Consider the following 18,253-nt stretch of genomic DNA (forward strand, 5'->3'; position numbering starts at 1 on the left):
ATTAACAGCATAGGATTTTGCAGTTATCCATTCCCAGTCTTCCACATTAATATGCTGTCTCAAAGCACTGAAAATTGTGTCCATCTCTGATCGTTTGTTTCCTCCAAAAATGCTTGTGTCTCTTTGTTGGCTTATGAAGGATGTTCATGATGGAGGAGACTAGAGAGAATCCCTATCTAGAGGGAATTATTTCCTACACACAAAGGGGCACTGTGTTCAGCAATGAATGTTCAGTAGAGAATTGTCTTTTCTCTTGTCATTCTTAATTGTTATTCTGAAATGCAAACTTCCTCACATTCAGAAATAAAGCACACCGGAAGCTGTTTAACAGGACAGGAAATAAAAATGTTTAAATAATTTTGCACGCAAAATGTATCATTTTTAATGTGTAAAGTGAGCATTTAAAAATTCTAGTGACAGGGCTGGGGATATAGCCTAGTGGCAAGAGTGCCTGCCTCGGATACACGAGGCCCTAGGTTCGATTCCCCAGCTCCACATATACAGAAAACGGCCAGAAGCGGCGCTGTGGCTCAAGTGGCAGAGTGCTAGCCTTGAGCGGGAAGAAGCCAGGGACAGTGCTCAGGCCCTGAGTCCAAGGCCCAGGACTGGCCAAAAAAAAAAAAAAAAAAAAATTCTAGTGAAAGGCTGGGAATATGGCCTAGTGGCAAGTGTGCTTGCCTCCTATATACATGAAGCCCTGGGTTCAATTCCCCAGCACCACATATATAGAAAATGGCCAGAAGTGGCGCTATGGCCCAAGTGGCAGAGTGATAGCCTTAAGCAAAAAGAAGCCAGGGACAGTGCTCAGGCCCTGAGTCCAAGGCCCAGGACTGGCAGAAAAAAAAAAAAAAAGCTGTTCTAAAAATTCTAGTGACAACCCACAAGCATTGTAAACCATATTTTTCTTTCATTAAAGTTAATTTAAAAAATATTTGGGTCTCTGGTGAGAAATACTCTTCAATTAATAACATGTTGGAGACAATAAAAGATCTCAAATTTCATCCACTGTAGTTTTGCTAACACATAAACCCATACACAACATCTTTATTTTTTTTTATTTGCTCACACTATCTTAATCTGCAAATAATGCATAGGATAAGATGAATGAATGATAAAGGAAGAGACAAAGAGGATAGGTGGAATACAGCTTTTTTTTTCTGTTTGTTTTTCTACTTCTTTATTTCTATTTTCTTAATTCTATTTCTTAATTGTCATTCCAAACAACTTGCTAAATATGAAATGCTGAGCAGTATAGTTTCAGGGCTATTTCCTGCTCTGACTGTCAAACTCATATGCTTCCCAGATTGTGTGAGTCCTCTGTTCCTGATATATTCTTTATTTTTTTGAAGGTTCATAAGGAGGTTTAATAGTGGGGCCATAGTTCCCACGGGAAAGGGAGCTACATGGTATCTGCACCTTTATATTCTACTTTCTTCTTTGGGGAGACCCAGTAGGGAACACCTGACCACCATGTTCTTCCTCAAAGGGCACTTTTTCCTAGACTAAATACAATGTATATGTCCATCAAAGGCCTTTTCATTAACAAAGCCACAGTACAAAATGTATTTGCAAAGTTCTAAACCTTCAATGAGCAAAAAAATTAAGATAAAAATTAAGCAAAAAAATTAAGATAAAAATTAAGTTATAATGACTAGACTATAAAGAGCCTAAGGAATTAAAGAAATGTTAAATTGTGAGAATATACAATGACATTTATAAAACTCATGTAAAAGCTCACAGAAAAGACACAATCCACAATGATGAACTATATATAAGGAAGGGTAAAAAACCAGTAAACTGGAAATGGTGCTGTGGCTCAAGTGGCAGAGTGCTAGCCTTGAGCAAAAGGAAGCCAGGGACAGTGCTCAGGCCCTGAGTTCAAGCCCCAAGACTGGCCAAAAACAAACCAAAAAAAAAAAAGCCTCAAAAACCAGTAAACTCCATAGATCCACTCTAGAGTATTATTCCTGTAGACAAAAATATGGTATTGCAGCCAGGCACTGATGGCTCATGCCTCTATTCCCAGCTACACAAGAGGCTTAGATCTGAGGATCAAGGTTCAAACCCAGCCCAGGCAGGAAAGACTGTGACACTCATAGCCCCAATAAACTACTAAAAATAAAAAGCTGGAAATGGAGCTGTGGTTCAATTGGTACAGCACTAGCATTGAGGAAAAAAAGCTCAGGGACTTACTCACACCCTGTGTTCAAACCCAGGAGCAGCACACACACACACACACACACACACACACACACACACACGATATTTCATACTTATAATTTACTAGAATTGTAGATCTTATATTTTATTACAATCACTAAAATAATAGTGAAGGAGGTAGGTAGGAGAAAACTTTGAGAGATGAGATATATGTCTGCCATATTGAAGCTGGTGATTTTCATAGGTATGTACCCCAAACTCATATATATATATATATATATGCATATATATATCACATAAAGTTTTGCTTATAAATTATATGTCAGTGACATGTTTTCTTAAATCATAAATGGCTGATCAATTTAACAGGCATCCTGACATTTTCATTGCATGTTGGGATTTGTATTGCAATTAAATTATAATTATAGTAATGTTATAATTAGATTATGATATCAAATTTTCATAGGCTCCTACATATTAATTAAAGAATTAGCACTAATTTCAGAAAAAAGATATTTTATTCACTTTCAAAGAAGACATGTCTAAGAATGAAGTTTAAGAGTAAATTAATTTTTGATAAACTCAATTTTAAGATCAGTTCTACTTTTTTTGATCATCACTTTACACATCTGAAATTGTGAACAAGTTAAGAGTTATCTTACAAGATTTAAATATTTATTAATCTACTGAGGTTATTCTATATTGTTGATGTGCCATTATTTTTCCCTACAAATTTAAGAATCAGCTAATTTCAGTTATTTCAAAAAACCCTATATATAAAATAGATCCCTGAATTTATTTAAAAAAATATGAGTTTATCCTAACTTGTTTATTGCATCCATTTTATTTTGTGCTTAATCCTAGTTTTGATTAAATTACATGTTATTCAGAGTAGATAGAAGGATATGTCAAATAATATATTAAAACACATTTATGTAGATTGTTTTTCAATTTTACCCTCTGTTCATGGAATAGGCATAACACATATAAGTTTGGATATTTGTCACTCTTTTGTCAATTTGCCAATTTGGATATTTGGTTATTTGTTAATTGATTACAGTAAAATTCAGCAGTGGACTTGGTATGAAAATCTGCTAACAAAACTGTTGATTTGATATGTCAGTTTTCGGGTTAGGTGCTGTCAAAGTCTAATAATATTATTTCTTTTTTTGCCCCGCAGTGGAACACCCTGACAAAATGGCTAATGACCAAGGTATGGTGGCTCAATCTGTCATTCTTTTTCCTCCTTGGATCAATTCTATCTGTTGGAATTGTCAGTCATTGCTTGGTATTCCTCTTTTCACCTGGCTCATCCACCTGATGGAATAGACAGCGGCGTGATGATTAATCTTGTTAATGAAGTTCTGCTTGGCTGAGACTGTGGGTCTGATAGAGAAGATGTAAATTTTCTTGAGAGGAAATTGTTTTGTCTCTATTCTGAAGGACCAATTAAAATGTCAAGCTTCTTTGTATGAAATAAATTTTTAGTCTCTGTCTGCACTTCTGAATAATTCACATTAAGTATAATTAAGCTCAGCATAATTTTCAAGCTGCTCTTGCACCCTTTCATGAGCTATGGATTAAACTTCTGTATCGCTACATAAATCATGGGTGCTTTGCCTCAGCAGCGAGATTCCTTTAATAAATAAAAACAAAGTTCGGTCAACTTTTTCAGCACATCATCATCGTTCATTTCGAAGCCAAATTTTTTTTTTGTCAGTTCATGAATCAGATGTTGGTGGTACTTGAGTATTTTCTTTCTTTTTTTAAAAAAAACTATTCTTTTACTAAAAGGTGATTTGTGTAGGAAAATGGGAATGGTTTTACACAAAGAGAAATAGAGATATTTAAATAGGAATTTTTCTCTCCATTCGGCAGTAGATGGAAAATTGCTGCAAACATGATTTATAAGCTGATGGATCAATCAGGGTTCCATTCTATTTCCAGCAAAGGTGATTAAGTGTGAAGGGGAACAAGAAGTTGATGGGCTTCGGGTTTTTTATTTTTATTGTTTTTTTAGAGGTGATATACAGCAAGGTTACCTTTACATATACCAGGTGATAAGTATGTTTCATTCCTTTTGCTTAGTATCAACTGTTCCCTCCTTCTCTCTTGTTTCCTTCCTCCCATCACCACTCTTGAGTTGCTTGGTTCACTTTCATCAATGTCCAGTGCACCTGATGGACCCCTCTGCTTTACGTTTTCACCTATATTCCACTGATTCTGTGCCCTCCTCCCACCTTCCCTCAGATGTGCACGTTTACACACCATATTTGAGGTAAAGAATGCAGTCATCTAAAAATGATAAAACAAATTAAGAAGAGGTCCTTTGTTTCCTTGTTTCGGGGGTTCTTTTTAGTTTGTATATTTTTTCTATACATATGAAGAGGTGCTTGGGTATTACAATTTGGTGCCTTTCTCCTAAGACTCTTTTCGTCTCACTGTATATGGGTATTTACTTTGTGACATCTTGTTATGAGCTTCAAGTTTTAAGGACATGCTATTATTTGAAAGAGGACTTTGGAAATACTAGTCACACTTGTCCACATTGCATTTTTGTTGCTTGCTTCTCTCTGTCTTTGGATGATTAGGTATTATTAGCAAAAATGACCACAAGTGCCATGTCTCATAAGACAACATATTGTGAGATTAAAGGAAATCATTTAGGTTATATGGATTCTTTGGAACTTTTGAAAAACATGGAACCTCTGAAAGTTGAGTCTTTCTCACCACAGAAAGCTGCCTACATAGACAATATCTTCTTCAATTATCTCATGTTCAGATTTTCCCCCCTAATTTCCTATTCTGGACTTCAATTTAATACAACATGGTTAGGGGTGTACATCTAGAATAATAGAAATTTTACTCTGTATGGAAATATTGATTCAAGGTTAAAATATTCGAGCTCTTTGTGCCTGCTTCCAGAGAAAACACTCTTGTAAGATTAAAACCCACTAAATGGTAATATGTGCAAACAATATTAATGATGAGTAGTTATCCTTTAGCATATGTTAACATAGATAAATTATAATTCTAGCCAAACCTAAACCAGAATAATTAATTGCCAGATGCTGTTTTATTACCACAGTTATAAAATAATTAAAATGACCTCTCTTAACCTCCTTCAATGAAGAAAATTTGGACATTCACAGAAGATACCCACTAACATCTGAAATTATACTCAGAAAGAATAGAAAAAATGCAAAACATCAAGGTGTGTGGTAGGATCAAGGGGAAAGGGATAGACAAATGAAGAGAAGAGGGGGAAACCACAGACAAAAATCAAACATATATTCTACGAAATTAAGAAGAGTGAGGGAAAGGGTGGGTTGGAAGGGATAAGTGAGAATGTTGAAAGGGCCAACATGGGCCAAGATGCATTGCATTCACGAACTGCTTTGTTAAATGGCAGCTCCCTTATATAACCATTTAGAGATAATAATAAAATGTTTCAATTAAAACAAATAATAAAATTTAAAATTTTAAAGGAAAAATAGTGATTACACTTAAATATTCCAATATTAGTCACTTACATGATAACATGCCCACACTTTTCCATAAACAGATCCCCATGTTTCTGCATAATGTTGTTTTATATCATTTTTATAGTAATATTTTATTTCATATTATTACTTTTTGGTGCTAGAAATTGAACCAGGATCTCATATTGAAAGGGTCGAGAAGCGCATCCACGGAATGGAGGACACCAAGAGACGTTCTCATGCAAAAGCAAAGGGTTTATTAGAGCAGGCTCCGGCTCACAGCATGACCGTAAACCAGTCAACAACTGAGAGCCCTGAGCTTTTCTGAGGGTGAACTTATATAGGACTCTACTATCCATTAGGGTAAAGCCCGCGCATTTGTAACCAATAGATTTAAAATAACACATCGTGGTCTGCACGCAGGCAGCCAATCATTTTACACTGAGTCACATACTTTTACCAATCATTTTAAGGAATCCTAATTTAGGCTGGTAAGGGATACGTGGCAAGCTGCACGTGTGCGCGGATTCTTGGAATGGGGAAGTGACCTTTTGGACACCATTTCCCGGGATAGGGATGGTGCCTTTTGTTTGTTCCCTTCAAGGTGGGGTTGGGTGACTGCTTGCAGGCTACAAAGTCCAGATAACTGCAAAGTCCCAGATGACAATAGATGACAAGATGGGGGGTTTGTTCTCGTGTCCCGGAGGGAGAGGGGCTTGGGTAACTTCCTACTCAAGTAGCCTCTTTCAATATATACTAAATACATGCCACCGGGCTGTATTTCCAAAATACCATGTAAAATTCTATTTCAAGTTGTCAAATGTATGCATTGTAAATTTACTGTTGGATAGTAGATAATCATTTCCTCTTCCCTCTGATTACACTACCTACAAAGATTGTAATCCATTTTTCACATCTTCAGTAAAAGTGGGCTAATTTCCAAGAACAAAAGAACATCTCGAGAGCTACTACTCTATTAATATACTTGGTCACTTGAACTTATTTCTCCAGCTAGTATTTCTGAGAAATATTTTTCCACACATTATGCTATTTTGGTGTCATTTAGCCACAGTTGGACTTGATTAGCCATATTGGTAAGCTCTACATTTTATATCAAACTGAAATCACTTACCAAATCCACAGGGAGTGATGACATCTAATTCAGTAGTGATAAGTAATAGTTCCAAATTCCTACAAAGTAAGCACATAAAGTTTATTGGACACCAAAACTTGTATAAACAAAACTTATCCTCTTAGGTGATACGCCTAAGTGTTTCAAAATATTCCAGATGAAGAATTTCTCTAAGATTGAGGAAAACGATGGCAGAAGCCATTCTAGAGACTCCCACTCCACCCAAAACAACTCAGCTGATTTTATTTTATCTGTGATCTCAGTTAGATCACATTTCCATGGAGAAATTTTCCTGTTGTTCCTTTTGCAACAGGAGCTGAGAGATCATTCTACCTGAAGGAATGTAGCATCCTGAGCCAAAGTGAACCTGGCAAAGAAGAATGCTAAATCGAGAAGCAGAAGGTTGAGTTTGAGTGACAGGGGAGAACATGAGAAATTTTTTGGTTATACTGAAAACTGCTTTTATGCATTCTTGTCATAATGATTTCCTGCATGAAACCATAGCTCTGTTGGAGAGAACATACACAAGAAAACATAGAGTCAATTATATTGGAATCAGGTTTTATTTGTGGGCATTATTTTAGGCATTATTTCATTCTGAGTACTAGTAAAAAAATAGCATTAAATTGAGAGAGAATTCTCACAGAACTCTTCATCCTTCTATGTAAATTGAGAATATATAATATTGTCTTAACTTTCTCATCTTGAACTATTGGTAATTCGTCCTTTTTTATTTGTCCTCCTCTCTTGCTTCTTATCCTGGCTATTTGTAGAAACTATAGGTATACAATTATAGGCATGACCAATAAGTTTGTAAGTAACTGAGATTTAAGTGATTGATCACAGGCTAATATTGTAGGGAAATGGCTCAGTCCACATGAAGTGGCTATACAACGTAAAGAATATCTGTACCTTAGATTTTTTTTTCTTTTCTTTCCTTTCCATTTTTTTTATTTAAATTCCTTCAGCTTGGCTCTGTATCTGGTATGTGTGGATGTTTGTAATGGTTGGATGTATCTCTAAGCAGCTTTTTACCACTAGTTGCTATTCTACAAGCTGATGATTGATTCATGGAATCCTGCTAACAGTCCTGAAATTGATGTCATTATTACAACCCTTTGAACAATAAAGAAGCAGAAGCACCAAGAGATTAGATTACTTGCCTGGAGAAAAGCAATTAAAAAGGAGCAATGCCCTGATTCAATATACTGAGGAACAAAGCAGATAACCTTTCACATGGGGCCACAGATTAGTCCCAAGTCACAGTATTGGAAACACTAGCACAAAACACCACACACTGGGTGCACTGAAATACAGAAAATTATTTTCTGAGACTCGGGCTAGAAACCTAAGATCAAGATTCAATAGTTTGGTTTCTGGAGAGAGCGTCCTTCTTTGTTTATAGATACATTCCAATGCCTCTTCTCATAAAGATCTATGTTATTCATACCAGAGCCTACACTTAAGACTTTTGTTAACCTTATATCCAAATAGAGTTATACTGTGAGTTTGAGAATCAATATATGGATTTGAACAGAGGGGCACAATTTAGTCTATATTGTCCACATTCATAAAGAACACTGTTCATTTGCTTCTTTGCTAATTTTCTTCCAAGTTTTTCAGACAAAGAAGCAGCAAGTAAATGATTTTTTTCCCCTCAAAAAAAATTCTTGCAGAATTGGAGCCCAAAATACTTCTTTTTTTATGTTATGGTCTTCTTTTTTTTTTAAGTTTTTATTATCAAACTGAATTACAGAGAGGTTACAGTTTCATACATTAGGCATTGGAAACATTTCTTGTACTGTTTGTTACCTGGTCCCTCATTCCCCCCTCTCCCCTCCCCCTTTTATAATGACACATCTAGATAGTTCACCCTCTCTGAATCTCTTTGTTTCGGTTGCCATGAAGATTAGTTTTAACTTTGGATTGGGACCTCTACACAACTGTGGTGATTAGGTCAAACTTTTAATCTCAAAGGATTTTTGAGATATTTATGTGAGAATGTTGGTGTCCTTTGCATGGTAATGCCTTGGTGCTTACATATTGTGGCAATCAAGCAGGTGCCCTGACAGGGAAAGCTGACCTCACAGACAGACAGCAAAAATCTTAGTGCAATGATCGATGTCACTACTGACACGGTGGCAAAAGGAAATGCTCTCACTTCCCATACCTTTGAAGTGTCTTTTGTTCCCTGTGGCCTAGCAAGGGTTTGACCTGAAACACTGGGCTTGGAGAAGAGGCCAGTTTAAAGAGCCAGAAAAAGGAGCCCTTTGTGAAACTACCCTTTCAGCAGGGAAGGAAATTTTTTATCCCAAATCTTTGTAATGGCTGATAATGCTCTGGCTTTGTCCATCAGCAGTCACTGCTGTGTGCTGTAAGAGCTCTGGAATGGAAGGCGGTCCTTTACATTCCAGCACAGTCTGGTGATAACCTGCTACACAACTGTGAGCATGAGAAAGCATTTCTCGCTGCATCACACCTGCGAAATAGTGAGTTGAGCCCCAGATTATCTTTGGCTTTCTTTATAGATTTAAGTTTCTCAAGCTTCATGATTGGTATTACAATTCCAAAAGAATCCAGGCATGCCACCTTTGCATAAGGTAATGTGTATTAGTGGCTTTCCCACTACATTCACGCTGTTGCTTGTACTATCCTATTTGATTCTCTTATGAATCTTATAGATGGAAGACATGAGACAGAGAAGTAAAAGCATTCTCCATCATTCACAGTATGTAAATGATTAGACCCCAGAAACATCCCCTGGTATTGAACCTTGAAGACCTTTACCCTTCACCAATGTAAAATTTCTGGAAATGTAGTGAGTTCATTGGATCCTACATTGTTATCAAGAACCCTAAACTTGCCAGACTCACACCTGTAACACTAGCTACCTAGCAGGCTGAGATCTGAGTATCATGGTTTGAAGCCACCTCAGACAAATGTACGAGACTCTTATCTCTAAATAACCAGCAAAAAGTTGGAAATGGAGGAGGTATGTCTCAAGTGGTAGAGCACCAGGTCTGAGATTTGAAAAACAAAACGAAGCAGGAAGGTGAGTCCAAGCCCTAGAATATTCTGTGTGTCTGTCAGTCAGGCTGTCTGTCACACACACACACACACACACACACACACACACACACACACACACACTTAATGGCAATCCCCATAAATTTACCTCCCTTGAAGGACTTTCTCCTCAATAGGCTATTCAGGAAAAGACAATACCATACCTGCCATTTCATACTTCAGCAGTTTTAATTTCATGAATAAACAGAATTTTAATTGTTTTCAATTTGGGAAAAGTAAGGTTTTCAAAGGCCATGTAGTCAGGCTTGGAATTTAGTTAATTTAAGCCAGATTTTGTGGTGTTTGAAGGGGCGGAGGGAATAAAACTTTTAGCTCCATTTGATACAAACTAGCTAATGGAAAATGAAAGCTTTTTCTATCCTATTGTGTATACTTTCAATTGGTTGATTGTTGTTGTTTTTTTAATACAGTGCTTGCTATACTCACTTGAGAAAGTTATTCTCACCCATGATTTTCTCAGGGCCAGATTTTAGCCATTCTGGAAATGAAGACTGCTAACAAAGCAGAAGCAGGAAATGAGAAATGTGCATTTAATAGAGTGTTCAGTGCGTATCATGTACCCAGGCAAATAACTCCTTAAGTCAGCCTCTCTGGAGGTTTTCTGTTTTAATAGGTAACTTTGAAAGAAAGAAACAGGGTTCCTAAGATTCTGATTCATGTAAAATTTTAACCTCTGTGCTTCAAAGTAGACAATTTAGTTTCCAGGCCCTCAAATAATATGGCTTTGTGGATGCCATTTTCTTGCTCTAGATATTAGCAGGTACAGGATGTTCTTGGTTATATTTTCTACCACCTATGCCTATTGGTTCTGGACTCTGTATGCTCAATTTTTTTCTTAAAGGAAAGATGGGTCACTGCTGGTTGCTGAATGAACTGAATTCTTTGGTATCAAGAGCACAATTATGGACTACATGTTCTCTTTCCTAGTCTCATGACTAGTATAGTTCAAGATATATGCTGAACGTTAATCACACACACACACACACACACACACACACACACACACACACACAATCTACCTATCACTCTGGAAAAATTATGTTTTTCATGACTCTGTGTGCTTTTAACTGGTACTATCTTCTTGCCTTAACACTTCTTTCTCAAGTGAGCAACCTTCAGACATTTTAAGATTCCCTTCCCAATCTATTATTTTCCTTTCTTGCCTTCCTAATCTTTATTCTTCTGTATGTCCATAAGACCCAATTCATCTCTCACTATACTGTCCATTTCTGATAGTTTGCTGTTGATGTTCCTAGCTTAATGCTAGGTTTTAAATCCTCTGAGGAGTAAGGACTGACGAGATTCTCATTGTCATTTCTGCCTCTCTGCACAACAGTCTCTAACTTACAATCCATCATCTTAATGCCAGCCAATAAATGCTTATTGATTGACCCATGACATAAGCATTTGAGAAGCAATTGTAGAACCATCTTGGAAGATATGATCCACTGTCTGATAAAAAGTGTAAGTTAGCAGACACAAAGTCCTCATGCTAAGGGTTATGAATATGATACATGTTACTGAGAAATGAAAAAAGTATAAGAACATATTTTCAATAGAAAAAGGTATATTTAGCTATCACCTACTACAATAAAAGAGCAACGGAAAGAAAGAAATTTCTTTGTGGTTTAAAAAAATGTTAGTCTCCCTTATAGATGATTCTAACCTCCAGTACCTTTATCTTGACCTCTACCCTTTCTGTTCTTTGTTATCAGAAAAATTTAAGTTAAAATTCACTAGCTCCTTGCAGATCTAAAAACAGAAAAGAGAAAACACATCCAACTGGCACAGATTATGTGAAAACAAATCGGCTCATTTTTGACAACTTGTTGATTACTGTGTAAATATTAGTATAAGACATGGCTCATTATATAGTAGTTGAGAAGCAATAGATAAAATATTTCTTCAGTTCAATGCCAAGTCTTTGAGCTTACTGGTTAGGCATTCTACCAATTGAGCCATGCTTCCAGACCTTTTATACTTTCATTATTTCCAGGTAGAATCTCATGTTTTTGCCCAGGTCAGTCTTGGACATGAATCTTCCTACTAATTCCTCCCAAGTAGTCAAGATTACAGGCCCTTGAATCCATATATTTGTCAAGATGGACTGTTCTCAATAACTTTTGTCCCAAGCTGGCTTTGAACCTCTATCCCCCCAAATACCATCTCCCAAATACCTAGAATTATAGCATGGGCGCTTTTGTTGAATATGATCTCTGCAGAATGGAATCAGCACCTCAAGTCATGCATATCAAAATCTCACACCTACACATCAGGTTCAACTCTTAGAAGTGCTCTGATTTCTCTTCATTTCTTTCTCCCTCACAGTTATCTTACTATTTGTGAACAATAAGGTCTTCATCACATGATACGCAGAGTCAGATATTTCAAATGTAATCCTAAGGATATGAATCTTATTGAGTCATAGTTTACTCATCTATGAAATGAGACTAATAAAGTCTGCTTCTTGGATTCATAATTAATATTCTAACATGATTTATTATAAGACTTACTTCAAGTTAAGTGATGTTTTTCACACCAGTGCAAAATCATTTTTCTAAAATATATGTCATTGTTTTGCTTAAAATGTTTTTCAGTGAAACCCTTTGTGCCCTGCCTCATAAATTCCATACGCTTTGATGAGTATCTGGAGAGTATCATCTTTTCATCTCTATCTTCCTATGCTCATGTAACTCACTCTTCTCTGCCTGATATATTTCTACTGATCCTGTAGTTTTCTCCTCAAATTCTATTAATTTTGAAAAACCTTCATACATTTTTATGGGCCTAAATAGCTAATCAGTCTGTATTACCAGTATGAAACCTTCTTAAAGCTAGATATTTTTTCATTTTATGAAATTACCATGTATTTATAATTATCCACTTCACCGCTTAATTTCCTTTTGCATTCATCTATGAGCCACTACAATAGCAATTGCAGGCTGTATATGGCTAGAACTGTGGATCCACTGAACAGTTGTTGAATGTTGCATGGAGTGTTGACAGATCCATGGAGAAACAAACTCTGTGCTCCAACACTGTCAGTATTCTCTTGTACCAGCAGTGCATTGCACGAGATGCTTATGCCATTCTGGAACTGCAACTGTAAACACAGAAATACTCAGAGAAGAAAGAGCCCTCGAGCTTTACTTCCTTCTCCCTGTATTGTTTGCAACTTCACTCTGACACAAACACACTCACATCTACCTTTCAGAGGGCTGTGGACTACACAGGAGGAGAAATCAAGGAGAATCTTGTCACCTCAGAGAAAACCACCACCAATTCTGCTTTGTCCTTCAGATGGTAATATGATGTTTGAGATGGATCTTAGGAAGTTCTAGTCATCTTAGAAAGTACTCAGATGGAGAGTAACAGATTTGTTCTTGAGATTTTAATAAAGACACAACTGTATGGAAAAGTGATTTCTGAGAGCCATGTGGACGCCGTTATTTCCAATAAGCAACATGCAAGGAAACCGAGTAAGACACCCCAGACTAGGGGCTATATCAGAGGTCATCTTCAGCCAACATGTCATTAGCAATTAAATCATCTTTATTTCCTGGTAAAAAATTAAGTTAATTGGAATTTATTATAAATTATTGGGAATAGTAATTACAACTACAAATAAGCTCTGTTGGCCTTAGATATGTAAGAGGTTGTGATGTGATGTTTAGGGGCAATTAACAATTTTTCCTCAGCAACCACACTAAACAAGGATGAAATAGTCACAGTTAGAGTCACAGGAATTGGCATTTAGCCTTTTTCTTACTTGACATATTTAAAAAAGATGTGAACCATATTTCAATGACCAAAACACATTAAGGAGCCAGTAATGGTAGTGCATATTTATCATCACAGAACTTGGGAGTCTGAGGAAAGAGTACTGTAAGTTTTATGGCAGTGTAGGATACATAGTGGGATAATTGTTTTCAAAAAACACCAAAACATAGATATTGTTTTAGGTTCAGGTCATTGGATTGCTAGTGGTCCACTAATAGTTTCCTTTTCTGTTTTCACTATATTTGTGAGATGTCAAAAATAATGTGGCAATGAAAAGTGGTAGAGTTTATAGAATATACACACATATCTATATATACATGAATATATACGTGTATATACATATTTATACATATACATATACAATATACATGTTTGTATATACATATACATGTTTGTATGTACATATGTAAAATTATACATATGAATATATATTACAAGTGTATGATTACTGAAGTAGAGTATAATTAAGTAGACATACAGATTGATTAGTGAACTAGTAGAAGCTTCTCATTGGCTAACATCCACCAGCCTCACATACAGGAATCCTGATAGGTCTGGCCTAGTGTTGTCTTCACCCTAATGCTTATTTGTAAACTTCTCTCCTACTTTAGAGGATTTCTCAGGCTACGTGTCTTCACCTGTCAGTTGCCAAGCTCTGCAGGAGACCACACCTATGCCTCAGGCTGTCAGCACTCAGAATCAAGCTGAAATGTGAACCATGAGCTGGAAGTGGGATACACAATTGCTTTGTTTCTATTACCTTTCCATCACAAGATGCCTAGATTGTGGGATTTTTGTCCGGAAATGTCTTGATTAATACTTCCAAGCAAAGCATCCTTTTTCATTCCTAAAGTGCACTAATTTCTCTGGGTCTTTTGTTCGTGACATTTGTGAATGAAATTCTAATCCCAGATACTAGTCTGATTCCTAAAGATAATTGAAACATAAGTTTTATTCTTGGCAGAAGTGTGCTCTGCTAATATTTTATGGCATACAGACAAAAATTGTAATTGTAAACTGTAATCTTTTATGGTTGAGGAAAAAATGTTCAAAATGGCATTGTGTTTCTCTTACACTCTAGTGTGTGACTCAAAGTAGTTTACCAAATACATTCCTGTTCTGCACATTATTGCCTTTAGAACTTATGCAGGTGTCTGATATAACCAAAGGTTTTTAAGAAGGGAAAGCAGGATGGATTTATTATTGAGTATCAACATTTAATATATAGTAGCCATAATAGCTGTTTTGCATACAGAGTAGTAATATTTTCTTTCATCCAGTGATCTATCTTTTATGTGCATTTGAAAACAACATATTGTATCTAAGCAAAGGGTAAGGATAGCTCATTAGTCCTTTATTACTAATCTATATTCAAATTCTCCCGTGTTATTAGTTTGTTTCCTAGCTTTTGATATACTGATACCTTTGTTCAGTCAGCAGTGTTTTCAACTACAGGATAGATTAAACTCCCAAGTTTATTTTCCGCCTCTGACAAATCATCTGTTTTAACTATATCTCAATATGATCTGTGTGTTCTACAGTAAAGCTGTATTCAGGTAGTATGAATGGATATTTTTTATCCACTGCTATACAACATACAAAATCAGTAGGATTTCCATTATTATTACCAGAGTTCTTCTCAGTAAACCAGTTCTAAGATCAATGAGATTGCTTCATGTTCTGCTCACATGGAAGGAGGTATACTGAATGTTTGTTTGATGACCAGTGGGTTTATTGGATTTAGATTACAGGCCATATCTATATTTCCTAGGGATTGACAATGTGGCTGTTATTCTGGCTGACATTCTAGGTGTCTGTGTCACTCCCATGCAGAGAAGATGGGATTAACGAAAAGATTACAATAGCCACATGCAGTTTCTTCTCTGTCCTCTGCAGATTAACTTTCCACTTTCTACTCCTTGAACATACAAACATCCCCAGAGAAGAGCTAGACTGTAGCACAGATCCCAACTGAACTAATCTTTGCTTAGGGCTAAAAATTGTTTATCATGGGAAATGGTCTCCCGTCTGTGCTGCAAGTGAATTCAAAATAACCATTGTGATTTTTACACCCTCCCCACAATTAAAGTATGCAAACAGGAAGTGGTGCTGTGGCTCAGGTGAGTAGAGTGCTAGTCTTGAGATGAAGAGCTCAGGGACAGTGCCCAGGCCCAAAGTTCAAGCCCCACAAATGACACCAAAAAAAGTATGAAAACATTGTCAAGTGACCAGGGAGAGCAAAAACATAAGGAATGCCTAGCAAAAAGTCATCACATGTGTGCATGTGAGCCTCTATCAGGAAGCATGTCTGTGAACATGAGTCAGTCCTCTCACAGTGAAAGCCCAGTGCCCATGTCACGTGATCAACACCACAGACTAGAACAAGGAGACTTCCTAGAGGACATGTTATCTGCCCATTTTCCTCCAATCCAGAGAGTGGTGGGAACGCATGGGAAGTTTAAATTCTGTTCAAGGAAGCGTTAGGCCATTGCCAGCAAGGGTGAAAAGTAGGCTTCTTGTGAATTCTAGTCTTCAAATAAAATATGAAAGAAACTTTTACTACTTTGTAGATTATAATATCTCAAACATGACGTAAAAGATAGGAGCATGAAATTTTGACTTTAGGACTATATGAAGAAGTACCTAAATAAAAAATTATACATACATAAGTACATATAAATACTATCTTAATAACATAAAATCAGCTGCTTAATTCTTGTCAAATAGCCTTATTACCTTTGTTTTATTTTTCTCCTTTTGGAAACAATCAGTGTCTGGTTTTATAACCTAAAGTGATAGCAGAAAATATTTGCTGTAATTATAAAAAAAAAAAACCTCCTGAAAACTTACCTGACAAATTTTTCTAAAATGAAATGTTACATACCCAAGTGATACATACTGACTTCTATAGTGGTTGTACTAATTTACATCCCCACTAACAGTGTCGTGGGATTTCTCTTCCTCCACATCCTGGTTAGCATTTGTTGTATGTATTCTTGATGATGGCCATTCTGACTGGAGAGTCATAGATTATCAATGTTGTTTTGATTGACATTTCCTTTTTAGCCAGTGATGTTGATCATTTCTTCATGTATTTATTGGCATTTGTACTTCTTCTGAGAAGTGTTTGTTTAGCTCCTTTGCCCATTTACTAATTGGGTTATTGATTTTGGGGTGGCTTAATTTTTTAAGCTCCTTGTATAGCCTTGTTATTAGTCCCTTGTTAAATGAATAGCTGGTGGAGATTCTCTTCCATTCTCTGGTTGTTATTTCAGGCAAGTGACTATATCCTTTGCTGTGCAGAAGGTTTTTAGCTTAATGCTATTCCATTAGCCAGTCCTCACTTCTATTTGCTGAGCTCTTGGAGTTCTATTCAAGAAGTTATTACACCAATAAATTCTGTGCTTTCCATGTTCTGTCCAGTGAAATTTTCACATTAGAGTTTTCTGAATTGATATTGGTACAGCATGAGAGGTAGGGATCCATTTCTGGTCTTCTGCTTGTGGATGTCTTGTTCTTCCAGCAGCTTTTGTTGAAGAGGATTCTTCTCCCATGTATATTTTAGGTTCCTTTGTCAAAAATCAGTTGTCTGTGAGATTATGGATTATATCTGAGTCTTCTAGTCTACTCCATTGGTCTTCAGGCCTGTTTTGGTGCCAGTTGTGTGTAGCTCTTTTAACAATGCTGTATAAATCAGAAACATTTTAATCAAATATAATAGTACTTTTGAGTAGTAGATGGATGGCTATACTTACATCTTTAAAGACAGAATAAATTAAAAACCATTCCTAGTTGACTACTATTAACTAATTATGAATATGCTTATTTAAGCTCTAGATACAGTTAACCAATTCTATCTGTCATGGCAGAATTCAATGCTAATCCATCCTTCTATACTCTTCATTCCCTGTGGATCTAGGATTATGCTTTTCATATAGTAGGCATTTAATAAATGATGTCTGAATTATTGCCAATTTAAAGCCTTTTTAATAAAATTAAGACAACTGAGAGAGGCCAGGCATTTATCTCTTTGCATTAACTAATTTTCACTCCAACCATCTTCCTAATGACTTCTCTATTTCTCCGTGTCAGTGCCTATGAAATTAACCAGCTGAACACATCAACTATCATTTCATAGCAACAAACCCTTACAGCTGGGCACCAGTGGTTCACGTCCTAGCTACTCAGGAGGCTGAGATCTGAGGATCGTGGTTCAGACCCAGCCTGGGCAGGAAAGTCTGTGAAACTCTTTTCTCCAATAAATGAATCAGAAAAGGTCAGGAGTGGTGCTGTGGATCAAGCAGTAGTCTGCTAGCCTTGAGTACACAAAGGCTCTGGGACAGTGCCCAGACCCTGCGTTCAAGCCCCAGGATCTGGGGGAAAAAAATCAGCCCTTACAGATACTTTGGCCTGCCAAGCAGTATCACTGAAGATCTTTTGTCTTTTTTTTCCAGGTGCTATATATTTAGTAACTTTGTGGGTCTTGCCTTAAAGCAGAGGGAGAATTATTTGTCATCATTGTTGTTATTAGTACTATTTTATCATTAGTGTTCTAGTAAGAAAGCTATCCTGATATTTCAAAGCTATATTTCACAAACATGGAAATGTAATA

At 36.5% G+C, this 18,253-nt stretch overlaps 1 protein-coding gene across 1 annotated transcript in view; it reads left to right on the forward strand.

The window, feature by feature from the left end:
• Dcc (DCC netrin 1 receptor) overlaps positions 1-18,253 on the forward strand; it is a 961,067-nt gene that overhangs the window by 873,520 nt on the left and 69,294 nt on the right. Inside the window, exon 21 of the mRNA XM_048363596.1 lies at positions 3,341-3,373. Coding sequence (XP_048219553.1) covers positions 3,341-3,373 — 33 coding nt within the window. The remainder of the gene's footprint in view (positions 1-3,340; positions 3,374-18,253) is intronic.

The sequence above is a fragment of the Perognathus longimembris genome, chromosome 15 (genome assembly GCF_023159225.1).
Source record: "Perognathus longimembris pacificus isolate PPM17 chromosome 15, ASM2315922v1, whole genome shotgun sequence".
In the NCBI taxonomy this organism is placed as follows: Eukaryota; Metazoa; Chordata; class Mammalia; order Rodentia; family Heteromyidae; genus Perognathus; species Perognathus longimembris.